This window comes from Phyllopteryx taeniolatus, chromosome 7 (genome assembly GCF_024500385.1).
Source record: "Phyllopteryx taeniolatus isolate TA_2022b chromosome 7, UOR_Ptae_1.2, whole genome shotgun sequence".
NCBI lineage: Eukaryota > Metazoa > Chordata > Actinopteri > Syngnathiformes > Syngnathidae > Phyllopteryx > Phyllopteryx taeniolatus.
In genome coordinates, this window is record NC_084508.1 from 947,136 (window position 1) to 961,654 (window position 14,519).

General features: G+C 43.5%; 1 protein-coding gene across 6 annotated transcripts in view; it reads right to left on the reverse strand.

The window, feature by feature from the left end:
• Positions 1-3,411: 3,411 nt before the first annotated feature.
• trmt1l (tRNA methyltransferase 1-like) overlaps positions 3,412-14,519 on the reverse strand; it is a 95,019-nt gene continuing 83,911 nt past the window's right edge. For 3 of the 6 annotated variants that reach the window (XM_061780359.1, XM_061780358.1, XM_061780360.1), the window contains exon 15: positions 3,412-4,441. In XM_061780359.1, coding sequence (XP_061636343.1) covers positions 4,264-4,441 — 178 coding nt within the window. In that variant the 3' untranslated portion in view covers positions 3,412-4,263. The remainder of the gene's footprint in view (positions 4,442-14,519) is intronic. The other 3 variants (XM_061780361.1, XM_061780362.1, XR_009789486.1) reach the window with 2 other exon arrangements.

A 14,519-nucleotide genomic window follows, 5' to 3' on the forward strand; every position in this document is an offset into this window, starting at 1 on the left:
CCCCCCTTTCTGTTAATTTGCTTCTTGCTCTTTTGGCAGGGTCGGCCCACCGGCCCACCGGCCCATCAGCTCACCGGGGATTGTCCCCGGTCTCCCCGTACGCCAGTCTGCCCTCGGGTATCCGTACCGGGCCTATACTGGTCGTATTTCAAGGTGTAGGGTACCCGCAAAGGCTGTCGATACTTACGGCAAAAAAATCGGACATTAAATCCTCCTTGTCAGTGTTGGCGCTACACTGCAGGAGACACATTGGCGACTCATCATGTGTATCAGAAAGAAAGGAAGGGCTTTGTTCACATTGTGTTCATTTATGTATCAAAAGTAATAGTGGTATCAGTACTCGGGATTGGTATCGGTGAGTACTCAACAGTGAATACTCATCCTGGTATCGCGCTGAAAAATAAAAATGGTATCAAACATCCCTAGTTTCCATCCAAAATTATAACATCAACCCCCACAATTTAAAGATATGAGACATCACTTTTGGATGGAAAATGGAGTCTAATTCAGTAGTTTTCTAACTTCTACTAGACGTAATTGATTATTATTATTATTTTTTTTTTTTTTTTAACCTGTCCTGTTCAGCTGCATAGCCTTGAGAATGGTGGATCTGTATGCCTTTTGTGCTGGAACAGTTTTGCTGTGCAACGTGGGAGTTTGAAATACTCCCTCTGCTTATAATTTTCTTTTTTTTAATTATTCACAAGGTTACAAGGTTTTACAATGTACTTTTATTGCCAATTCTACAATATGGGTAGCACATACAGAGGATTGAAATTATGGTACTCGAGGGCCCACAGTGCTCCAAAAGACGGTATAAACATCAGTATAAAGAAGCTAAATAGAACTATGGTATATACAGTATAAAAAGTATAAATTTGCAAATATCAAAGATTAGGAGACATGATTCATTCTGATGTTTATTGAAAATGCAGCCGGACAGAAAAGGGTTTTCAGGGACAGACAGAGGGGCAGAGTGGACAAGGGCAATAGGGCTGCGAACCACAGGACAACAATAAATAGCTCGACATTCGAGATATTTGAGCACTAGTAACGTTACAACAGTCCAATCGTGTTCTTATTTGTGGTTACCATCGCAATGTGCATGTGCACAATACTCACATTGCAAGTCCATTGCCGCGGTACATTGCAATGTACCGCGGCCTTCAAAATGTCTTTTTAGTACCTTTTTTTGTTGTTGACATTTGTCTCCAAAATGAGAGGCAAAACGTGCTTTAAGTTGTTTGTCCTCCCAGTTGTAATTTACTGTATAACTTGACGTTAAAGTACTGTGTTCCTGTATGATTCCAATTAATGAGGACCTGGGAAACAATTGCACGCCTGCATATAATGTATCACTCTTCAGAATGGAACAAATGCCTTAGTAGTAGAGGGGGTTTGAGTCCGGCTAACTTGTTCTGTTCACGTCTGTTTTATTTGTTCCTGTATTTTTCTTCATACCACAATATACAGTGGGAGGAAAAAGTGATATGACCATCTAAATCACAAGAATAAACAGAGTCTGCTTCAACTACTAATGGCAAACCATTACAGTGGAACCTCGGTTTACGAACGATTTTTTTTTCAAAAGAAAAATGACCTCTGCTTACATACTATATTTGGTTTACAAACAGTCTTGGCACGGCGGTGGGATGCTCAGAACTTTGTGTTGCGCAAAACATCACTGGCTCTGTTACATGTTGACTGGCCATCATGAGTTTAACAGCGAGCAGATGCTGTCCCTTTGGAGTGAGTACAGTACATAACAGACCAACTGTCAACTCAACTCTTTGCAATGACTGTCCCAAAAAAACAAACAAAACAAAAAATGCATATGATGTGTTATTAAACACACAGACTCATGCCCAGTCAACGTGTCTACTGTATTAATAGATTTTGTTGTTGTTTTACTAGAAGTTGCGCTCGTTTAATCCACGTCTGTACAGATCAAGAAGCTTGGTGATTTCAAGTGGGACTTGGTGTGTTTTTACGCACACACACACAAACACATGCGTTGTGGTTCTTGTTTTTCTTTTCAGTTTACAGTTGTTAAAGTCGCTAGTGTCACGCACGCCCAATGCTGTTAGACTTTCAACTAAAACAAGTTTGAATCATGGACGATGGTGATAGTGGTGGTGACTGTCATTATAATAATAATAACATATAAAAATGGAATTGTTATCATCAGTAATAATAAGGGTGGTAAAAAAAAAAATATCGATGGCTACAAAATACAGTCAGCATACTGTAATTATTCATTTAATATTGTAAAAGCAATTACAGTATACTGCTGGATCACTAGAAATTGATCCTGTAAAGTATGTTGCTGTAAACAGTAATATTAGAAAATATGGTACTGTATTTTCCTGGATATTAATTTACAGTATTATGATGGATTAATTTCCAGCATTTTGTAAAATACTGTAATTTCTACAGTACGTTGTACAGTGCAAATAATGAGCACTAATGTCTAACTCAATTTGATATTGATTTCCACCAATCGAACTACTAAAAATGATGACCACTGGAGATAGACTAGCAGAAAACACTTCCCTCGGTTTCCCACTGCTTTCTCAGCTCTTCATCTTTGGGAGATCTAGTGTAATAAACCCTATTTTCGGTAAATAGATGCGGTAGAAAATGTACGCTCTTTATCAAACACTTTACCAATCGAAGAGTTCGACGTAATTGCGTGCATGTGCATGAAATTTGTTGGCAGAAATTGCGATCGCTTCCTATAACGGTGGCCGAGAGAGACGCCTCCTCACAGAGTTTTTCGTGGCTTTTTATCACAGGATGCAAGTTTGTGCCAGCTCATGGCAAGCCAAGCTTATGTACAACAGCCGTGGCCAGCTTTTGCCTCATCAATACGCAGTTACAGACAAGAAGAATATAGAGTATCGGTTGAAAAGGATTTGCAAATCATTGTATTGTTTTTATTTACGTCTCAATTTTGTTGGAATTGGGGTTTGTTCATATATATATATATATATATATATATATATATATATATATACACATACACTATCTCTTGTTTTGCCTCTTTTTATTATTATTAGGAGTTACTAAGTTGTCGGTGCACGTGGCGTGCTTGATTCCAAAGTTCCCTCATCAAATATAGACACGACATGCACTTTATAGCGGGTCTGTGTGAACAGGGATCGTTTGGGCAACGATGTCATCTTTACTAAGTCTGTAATTAAAGGGGAGCTAGGAGTAACGTTGCTTTTAATCACTGAAAAAGACTTGGGTTAATACCTCGGAGTTACATTTGCAAAGCCTGCTGGTATCCTCTTACCAGGCTTCAGAACGTTCATGTGCAAGAGAAAGAAATTAGGCCTGTTACACCTTTTTGACCTGAGCCAAGTTCAAGACCCTTGGAGATACTTCAGGATGTTGCAGTTACGAAAATATTTTTCAGCAAGATTTTATTAAGACAAAGGAAGCAAACCAACTTAATTCATATCATATGAAAGTATTTGAATGTCTTCTGGAAAAACAATCAGAAAGCAGCTGACACATTTCATCACATATCAACAAGGTTAGCACTTCATAGAAACAGAGAGAGAAAAAAGAAAATTCCCAGCTTGCTAATGAGTCCTGCTTGGCTTCAGTGTCACATTGTCTTATCTTCATTCATACCCTCCATCCATCCCTCCATTTTCCTTACCGCTCATCCTCACTAGGGTCGCGGGTGTGCTGGAGCCTGTCCCAGCCATCTTCGGGCGGGAGGCGGGGTACACCCTGAACCGGTTGCCAGCCAATCGCAGGGCACATAGAAACAAACAACCATTCGCACTCACATTCACAGCTACGAGCAATTTAGAGTCTTCAATCAACCTACCACGCATGTTTTGGGGATGTGGAAAGAAACCGGAGTGCCCGGAGTAAAGCCACGCAGGCAAGGGAGAACATGCAAACTCCACACAGGCGGGGCCTGGATTCGAACCCCGGTCCCCAGAACTGTGAGGCAGATGTGTTAACCAGTCATTCACTGTGCCGGCTCATTCATACCTTGCAAGGGCTAAACAGGATACAAATCAGATTGCTAGACCAGAATTCAAGGTTTTACACCAGATCCAGTATGTTGTTCCTTGTTTTCAGTACACTAAGCAATAGTACTGCAAATAAAACGTAGTAGAATGACACCTGCCCATTGAAAAGCATTTCCATATTATTGAGTCACAAGGTTGACAGATATTTTCCTTTATTGTAGATTAACTGGCACCCAAAGAGAGCAGATCCTAGCAAGTCTGGAAAGGTTCATGAGGAAGGAGTGTTGGCCTCAGTAGCAGAGATGTTGTTGGGAGGGATGCTGTATTTGGTCAGGACAGATTTAAACTGCTCCAGTGTGGCATCTGTTCGTACACCAGTTGGGTCAAAGTGAGTGCGACTCACCCGGAACCCATCTTCGGTCAAGTACTGAAGGAACTTATTCAACCTGCAGAGAACATCACATAACATACAGAGTTACTATTGTACTATCAGACCGCTTACCAATAAACTGCAGTAAAAGGCTAATATCGGCGATGAGGGTTAGTGAGATTCTTGCGACATTCCATGGCAGTGCCTTGCTGCTGAACTGGATCAGAGTACGATGTCGAGGAATGAGTTGCATTTGTGGTACAACACGGATCAACTCTGCCAACAGGAACATCGAACGTGAAGTCACTCGAAGAGTTTGACTTATACTTTGTCTGACACATCATGGAGAAACAACCCAGCGAAGAGAAAACCAGACTCTTACTCAAGCAGTGAGGAACAACTCAAATCAAATCGATATTTGAACAATTCCCCTTAGCATTGAGTGAAATTAATTACTACCGTCTTAGACTAGTACTGCATCTGCAAATAACGTGCAATGCGCACGTGTGACCTCACGCCCGCCAAAGCAGAGTGTCGCACACAGAGAACCAAGCTCGATTAAAGTCAAGAACAAGGTCTGTTCAACCGTAAGAGATTACGGGGAAATCAGCAATTTGTGCAAAGTTTGCAAGAACTGAGTATGACCTGCAAAGGTTGAATCAAGCAACTGGACTGTTCTTGTTTGCTGAAGATGTTTCACCTTGAATCCAAAAGGCTTCTTCAGCTGTAAAAGTTGAGGTGTGGAACAAGAACAAACAAGAACGGTCCAGTTGCTCGATTCAACCTTTGTGGATTACAATTACGTGGATGACTGAGAATCTACACAGACAAATTGAGTATGACCGTGTTGACACAGGTGAAGCTATACTGCCGTCTGCCACGTGGGTGAAGAGTATGAGAAAATAAAAAACGTGTTATGGGGAGGCAATGGGAATCGAAAACCAGTTCCTGTCGAGAACCGGTTCTAGGGGACAATGTCGTAATTGCGCATGTTTTGCATCTTATTAGTGATGTTAAAATGAACCCGAAGCCTCAAAGCTTGTGTCTGACTTCCTGAATCACACTGCATCAAAATGGTGCTTCGGAGCTTGTATCGTCCCCGTCCCCAATATCACATGACCAGATTTAAGTTTAAAGTTTAACGAGTAAAGCAGCAGTAATTTAATGACTTAACTATATACAACTCAAATCAACAACTTTAACTATTGTACTATACAGTCTGTACAAAATCATACATTAAAGATGAATTTTAGCTCAGTCAAAATGTGATGCTGTAATTGTAATTGTAAACTACAGCGATGAAATCTGGGAAACTGCATGCAAATTTTCCAGGTGTTACACTATAATCCACTGCGCCAGAAACTGTGACCGGAAGTTTCCCTTGGCCTCTCAGAGGCAGTGTGGTGCGATGCATGCAGGGAGCTACACACTTACTGTAAGCGACCCAAAATAAAATCAATCAATCAATAAAGTAGAAGAAGAAAGTCGTGATATAACTTTAATGAACTCGTTATTCACAGATTAGGAAGAATATACGCCTGAGAGTATTGTTATATTACATGCGTATGTGTTAGTACGGCGTTTGTGTGTGACTATTCGTTATCTGAAGGTAAAACCCTCCGTGATCTCATTCTAATTTTACATAGCCCGTCAAAAAGGTTTGCAATCTCGAAAACGATGCGCGTCTTGTATTTAAATATACAATGTGCGTAATTCTTTATGTTGCACATTTAGTTTTACAGTGAACTCCAACTGGGGTATCATTAAACAGCTTAGAGCGCACTCATGGAGGGCAGAAGAACATACGTCACACAAGATAAACACGGTGCGTTTAGTGTGTTTAAAGTGCCCCAAAATAAAAATCCTTGTTTTGTTTCTAAAGACATTACACGTTTGAAGTGCTGAAAACATGTGCAAAGACTACGAACAATATAATAATAAATTGTTAATATGGTTTAAAACTCGTTTTCACCTTCTAAATTGCTCTGATTTTGTGGGCGGGGCTAAAACGCATCACCGTGATGTCATGAGGATGACATCCCGGTATAAACGCCAAGCGCCCTCATTCCATCCGGTGACCATTCGGTAGAACTGCACTTCCGTGGTAATAAATAACTTTTATAACCAATTTCTACCAGGAGAGCGTGCAAATGTGTAAATGTGTTATTAGTGTGCACTGCATTAGGAACTATCATTGAGGCTTATCAACTACCTTTGTTTATTATATACTGCATTTTCCACCGTTTCTTATTTTATTCATGGGGGAAGTATTAATTGTGTTCACAGGAAGCAAGAGGAGAAATTACTGTAGCCCAATTTAAAAATATCGCTCTTGAATGAATCACTTCACACAAAAAGGATGATAAACTGCTATTTCTCAATAAGCACTTTCAAAATCCTCTGCCCTCTTAAGCCCATGTAATTTCCCCAAAGTGACAGAAAAACATTATACAATCTGCCATACCAGTAATGATGAACATTTTAAGCACACAGAATACATTCAAAAATAATATATTTTACACTTTATGTTGGGAAATTACTTGGTCAAACATTGTTTTGTAATACATAAGTCATTCACAAGAGCCAAAAAGACGCAAAAATGCAACGCAGCACAAACTTTATGTATATGGTAAACATACAGCTGCCTGTGATTTTGCACATGGCCAGTAGGTGGTTTCGTGTGCAATGTAGCATCAAGAAATGAACCATTACTCCAACCAATAGCTGAAGTGTTACAAGCTTCATGAAGCTTCATCTGCCACCACCAGTGATGCCGGTAACGCGTTACAAAGTACAAAGTTACAATGTGGTCCGGTGACAGCATAAGTAATCTAATGTGTTACTTTTTATATTAGAGTAGTCAGATTACATCCATCCATCCATTTTCTGCACCGCTTTATCCTCACAAGGGTCGCGGGCGTGCTACAGCCTATCCCAGCTATCTTCTGGCGAGAGGCAGGGTACACCCTGAACTGGTCGCCAGCCAATCGCAGGGCACGTAGAAACAAACAACCATTCACACTCACATTCACACCTACGGGCAATTTAGAGTCTTCAATCAACCTACCATGCATGTTTTTGGGATGTGGGAGGAAAGCCACGCAGTCACGGGGAGAACATGCAAACTCCACACAGGTGGGGCCGGGATTTGAACCCCGGTCCTCAGAACTGTGAGGCAGATGTGCTAATCAGATTACAGTTACTTTGAGTTATCTGCCAATAGTTACTTTTTTGTTCGCGAGAACCAGAGCTTAATATGCTTTTGATATTAAAATATGCTATTTATGCTCAAGCAACAGATATTTATCATTAACAAACTACAGTGATTCTTCGACCAGAAGATACACAAAGTACTCTCATGTCTGTCTCTCTGATCATTTTGGCTGTAGTGGTCCAGTCTTCTGAAAGCTCCTCCAGCCTGTCTCACTGCTTCTTGAAAAGCTGCAGAAAACTCTTCCTTTCTCAGTTTCCGCCACATCGTTCTCTCCTCTGCCTTTGTCTTCTCAATCTTACCCCCCACCATCAGAGTCATCTTACACACCACCACCTATGCTGTCTAGCTACTCTTCCCTACCACTACCTTACAGTCAGTAACCTCCTTCAGATTACATCGTGTGCAAAAGATGTAATCCACCTGCGTGCTTCTACCTCCGCTATTGTAGGTCACCCTATGTTCCTGCCTCTTCTGGAAAAATGTGTTCACTACAGCCATTTGCATCCTTGTTGCAAAGTCTACCACCATCTGTCCCTCCATGTTCCTTTCCTGGATGCCGTACTTACCCATCACTTCTTCAGCACCCCTGTTTCCTTCACCAATACACCCATTACAATCTGCACCAATCACGACTCTTTCTGTCTGGGATGCTCAGAACTACTTTGTCTAGCTCCTTCCAGAATTTCTCTTTCACCTCTAGGTCACATCCTACCTGTGGGGCAACACCCACAATTTCAAGTTTCAGCCTCATCATTCGATCTGATAATCTTTTCACCTCCAAGACATTCTGAGCCAACTCTTCCTTTAAAATAACCCCTACCCCATTTCTCTTCCCATCTACACCATAGTAAAATAATTTAAACCCTGCCCCTAAACTTCTAGCCTTACTCCCTTTCCACCTGCTCTCCTGGACGCATAATATATCTAACTTTCTCCTAATCTCAATGTCAACCAACTCCCGAGCTTTTCCTGTCATAGTCCCAACATTCAAAGTTTTTAGCATTTAGTTCCAGGCTCTGTACTTTATACTTCTCTTTCTGCCTAAGAACCCGCTTTCCACCTCTTCTTTGTCTTTGACCCACAGTAGATGAATTTCCACTGATGCCCTTCCTGACACAACCCTCTGCATTTCTCCGGGCTAACCCTAACCCGCACTGATTCTGTTTGAAGGGGACCGAGACCACCTCAAAAATATGGTCTTGGATCGGTTGTTTGGTGTGAACCAGGATTCGCCTGTATGTATTCACACCTGCACAAAAGCTCAGGACCAACTCTGGTTCGTTTAAAGCAGACCAAATGTGGCAGGTGTTAATACTTTTTTTTTTAACACTCACTTGGTATTAGGAGGGACTGGTGTTAATCAAAATGGACTCCCGTGTCAGCCTCAAGTTTAAGTTAGTAAACCCATTAATTTGCTATCAAAAGCCTTTCCCCCCCCCCCCCCCCCCGTTCTTTAGAAATAAACCACTGTTTGGATGTTTAAGGTGTCAAAGCAAACAAAACAAAAAACTGTCAAAGTAACTTATGCTTGATATGTTTCTTTTTGATTTGGTTGAGGGAGTTTTCAAGGGTTCGGTTGCGGAACCATACACCAGGCAGTGAAATAAAACAGACGCAATGAAACAGCGGTAGAACATATCAGCAGTTTGTCTAAGCAAAATCATCAGACTTTTGAGCATACTGTGACTCTCGCTTCAGAAGGATTCTTACATTCTTTTTACAATTATGAAGAAAATGTGTTCAACATGTCATGTCATGATCCTTGTCAAACTCTACGGCGTTTTGCTAAGTTTGTCAGCATTAACCTCGCTGACTTTCCCAAGACAATGCTGCGTGGTTGTGTTAAATACTCAACATGTAATTCGCTTTTGTTTCATCTTAAGTTTGACAGTAAACTTCAACTGCGAGTGGTAATAAACATTTTGAAGCCTTTTTTTTTTTTATTTTTTTTTTTTATCTTTTTGGTAGCCATTCATCATTGCTGTCTCGAACATTGTCCTCATTTGACTCAAAGGTATGTGCTCAACTACGCTGTAGACCTAACACATGCTACACATAGCAGGTCCTGCTAAATAAAAAAAGATATTCCTCTCATGATGGAACTAATTTGCACAAAATATTATATACAAAAATGTACATTCGAGTGACATAGATTAAATGTTTTATTTTTTAATTTAATGTCTCCCCCCCCACACAACATTTCTTCTTCCAGGGAGTACTGGCTCAAGGTGGTAAACAAAGTTTTCAACATAAAAAACAGGGAATTCCTAACAAAAACTAAAACACACAAAACCAAAAAGAACGTCAAGACAAGTAAACAAACAATCAAATAAATTAAAACAATAGGCTACTGGTGCGGTCGTAAGAAGCATAATCGAGCCAGCGGGTAAAAAAGTGAAATTTTTCATATAATTGTAACAGGCACTACCTTTGAACACACTCACAGTAGGGAGTTTTTTTTTTTGGGCTGGGGGGGGGGGCAAAAGCTTCTTTTGCAACTCATTTGTTGTACAAACACAATTCATGATATTATATTGGTCCTCACAGTTCTGAGGACCCGGGTTCAATCCCCGGCCCTGCCTGTGTGGAGTTTGCATGTTCTCCCCGTGCCTGCGTGGGTTTTTGCCGGGCACTCCGGTTTCTTCCCACATCTCAAAAACATGCATTAATTGGAAACTCTAAATTGCCCGTAGGTGTGACTGTGAGTGCAAATGGTTGTTTGTACAAAATGTGCCCTGCGATTGGCTGGCAAACAGTTCAGGGTGTACCCCGCCTCCTGCCCGATGACAGCTGGGATAGGCTCCGGCACGCCCGCGAACCTAGTGAGGAGAAGCGGCTCAGAAGATGGATGGATAAATGCTCTTAATCATTGAATAGTTGTGTACTCTACCTGCATCTGTCTAGCGGGCTAAAATACGCGACGTCTGTGTAAGAGAAAAAAAACTATATCATCAAAGCAGATCCAAATATTTTATTTGGAACACATTGGACTCGTCATCGGACGTGCTGAAATTACAAGGTAAGCTGACTAAAAAACACACAATTCCAATGAAGTTGGGACCTTGTGCAAAAGGGGGTGGGAGGAGTTTCCCTGTGGGGTTGTGTTTCCCCTTGCCAATTCAATCAAGTCATTGGATGAAAGTATAATTGAATACTAGGATCTCAGTTTTGAGTTGAACTTTTTACACTAAAACCTCACTTTGACTACGTTGCTTAGTTGCAATTACAACGATTAGACTGTCAAAGTTCAGCGATGTACAAGGTTTGCGGTTTTATGGCCCAATAGCATTCCATGAAGTACTCTAGATGGGGCATACTCATGTTGCAGTTTTATCTCGGATCATTCTTCTACAGCTAGGCACAAATTAACTAAACGTGTGTTGTACAAAAGATATTTTTCTTTACTTTTTTAGTAGAATCAAGGATATCTCTGAGTATTTCTTTCATAACTGTAAACACTTGTGTTAAGGATTCCAATACTTGCTTCGCTATCGGTCAATGTGTAAAAAACATGAAATAATATTAGTTGAGGGATTTTAATCTAAACTGATTTGACAATACTTATGTGACAAATACTGAAGGATCTTTGTTCGAACTTCCAATTTGACATTTGGATTTTTTTTACTGATTACTGTCAATGATTAGTGTGCAGTATGATGTACCCTCTAATTTCTGCTGTATGTGTATGTGCGGTGGTAGGTAATGTACAAATTTTTACTTGCATAGCATAGGAGTATGTATTTTAGAATAATATGGCCCTAGTAAAAGTAAGAAGTATTCCTTCTAATAAATACATTAAAAACTACTTGAGTACTGAGCTACTGCTGTGTAACCTCTACTTCGTTATACCCTAATCGATGCCCGAATGTGCAAATTTGAACATTCCCCCCAGCAATTTAACTTTCAATAGAATAATACATAATAAATGTTATGGTCAGAGGCGTATTGATTTTCACGAATGCACCCTATGTTTCTTCATATTGCTATAATATTTTATAGCTTGACGGCAATGGCAATGTTGCACAAGTAAATTTTTGTGACGGGTCCATTATGTTCAGCGAATATTGACTGGTTGGGTTAGCTGGATTGAGATGGATCGATCCCTTCTTTATAAGCAGAATGTCACCTCTCTGGCAGGGAAGGAGCCCCAGCTGGTGTGTGAGGTCGAGAAGTTCCGACAAGATATAGTTGGACTTGCCTCTACACACGGCTAGGGCTCTGGTACCAGTCCTCTCGAGAGGGGTTCCACTCTGGAGTTGCCCATGCTGAGAGGCACCGAGCATATGTGGGTATACTTATTGCCCCCCGGCTCGGCGCCTGTGCGTTGGGTTCACCCCGGTGGACGTGAGGGTAGCCTCCCTCCGCGTTTGGGTGGGGGGACGGGTCCTGACTGTTGTTTGTGCCTATGGACCAAACAGCAGTTCAGAGTAACCACCCTTTTTGGAGTACTTGGAGAGGGTGCGGGAGAGCGTTCTGCTGGGGGACTTCAATGCTCACGTGGGCAATGACAGTGAGACATGTTAGGGCGTAATTGGGAGGAACGCCCCCCCCCGATCAGAACCCGAGCGATGTTCTGTTATTGGACTTCTGTGCTCATGACGGATTGTCCATAATGAACACCATGTTCAAGCATTAGGGTGTCCACATGTGCACTTGGCACCAGGAGACCCTAGGTTGCAGTTCGACGATCGACTTTGTGGTCGTGTCATCGGACTTGCGGCCACATGTCTTGGACACTCAGGTGAAGAGAGGGGCGGAGCTGTCAACTGATCACCACCTGGTGGTGAGTTGGCTCCGATTGTGGGGGAAGATGCCGGTCCGACGTGGCAGGCCCAAACGTATTGTGAGGGTCTGATGGGAACGTCTGGCAGAATCCCCTGTCAGAAGGAGTTTCAACTCCCACCTCCGACAGAACTTTGCTCATGTTCCAGGGGAAGCGGGGGACATCGAGTCCAAGTGGACCATGTTCCGCGCCTCCATTGCTGAGGCGGCCGACCGGAGCTATGGCCGTAAGGTGGTCGGTGCTTGTCGTGGCGGCAATCCCCAAACCCGTTGGTGAACACCAACTGTGAGGGATGCCGTCAACCTGAATAAGAAGTCCTATTTGGCCTGTGGGACTCCTGAGGCAGCTGATGGGTACCGGCTGGCTAAGCGCAATGCAGCTTTAGTGGTCGCTGAAGCAAAAACTAGGGTATGGGAGGAGTTCGGTGAGGCCATGGAGAAAGACTTCCGGAAGGCTTCGAGGAAATTCTGGTCCACCATCCGGCGTCTCAGGAGGGGGAAGCAGTGCACCATCAACACTAGTGGGGATGGGGCGCTGCTCACCTCGACTCAGAACGTTGTGAGTCGGTGGGGAGAATACTTCGAAGACCTCCTCAAGTCCACCGACACACCTTCCCATCAGGAAGCAGAGACTGGGTTCTCTGAGGTGGGGTCTCCTATCTCTGGGGTTGAGGTCACCGAAGTGGTTAAAAAGCTCCTCGGTGGCAAGGCCCCGGGGGTGGATGAGATTCGCCCGGAGTTCCTAAAGGCTCTGGATGTTGTGGGGCTTTTCTAGTTGACACGCCTCTGCAGCATCGCGTGGACATCGGGGACAGTGCCTCTGCATTGGCAGACTGGGGTGGTGGTCCCCCTTTTTAAGAAGGGAGACCGTAGGGTGTGTTCCAACTACAGGGGGATCACACTCCTCAGCCTCCCTGGTAAGGTCCATTCAGGGGTGCTGGAGAGGAGGGTCCGTCGGGAAGTCGAATCTCAGATTCAGGAGGAGCAGTGTGGTTTTCGTCCTGGCCGTGGAACAGTGGACCAGCTCTACATTCTTAGCAGGGTACTCGAGGGTGCATGGGAGTTCGCCCAACCAGTCTACATGTGTTTTGTGGACTATGGAGATGGCATTCGACCGTGTCCCTCGGGGTTTCCTGTGGGGGGTGCTTCGGGAGTATGGTGTACCGAACCCCCTGATACGGGCTGTTCGGTTCCTGTACGACCGGAGTCAAAGTTTGGTCCCCATATCCAGCAGTAAGTCGGACTCGTTTCCGGTGAGGGTTGGACTTCACCAAGGCTGCCCTTTGTGACCGATTCTGTTCATAACCTTTATGGACAGAATTTTTAGGGGCACCCGAGGGATAGAGGGGGTCCGGTTTGGTGGCCTCAGTATTGCATCTCTGCTTTTTGCAGATGATGTTGTTCTGTTGGCTTCATCAAGCCGTGATCTCCAACTCTCACTGGAGCAGTTCGCAGCCGAGTGTGAAGCAGCTGAGATGAGAATCAGCACCTCCAAATCTGAGACCATGGTCCTCAGTCGGAAAATGGTGGCGTGTCCTCTCCAGGTCGAGAATGAGATCCTGTCCCAAGTGGAGGAGGTCAAGTATCTTGGGGTCTTGTTCACAAGTGAGGGAAGAATGGAACGGGAGATCGACAGGCGGATCGGTGCAGCGTCTGCAGTGATGCAGACTTTGTATCGGTCCGTTATGGTCAAGAGGGAGCTAAGCCGAAAGGCGAAGCTCTCAATTTACCGGTCGATCTATGTGCCTACCCTCACCTGTGCCGACCCACAGCTCGTGACCGAAAGAACACGAATCCGAAGAACAAGATTCCGGATTCAAGCGGCCAAAATTAGATTCCTACGCTGTCACCCTATCTCTTCATTAGAGATAGGGTGAGAAGCTCGGTCATCCGGGAGGATCTCAGAGTAGAGCCGCTGCTCCTCCACATCGAGAGGAGCCAGATGAGGTGGCTGGGACATTTGATTCGGATGGGAGGAGACCCCGGGAACGACCCAGGACACGTTGGAGAGTCTAGGTCTTTTGGCTGGCCTGGGAATGCCTTGGGATCCCCCCGGAAGAGCTGGATGAAGTGGCTGGGGAGAAGGAAGTTTGGGCGACCCTGCTAAAGCTACTGCCCCCGCGACCCGACCTCGGATAAGCGGTAGAAAATGGATGGA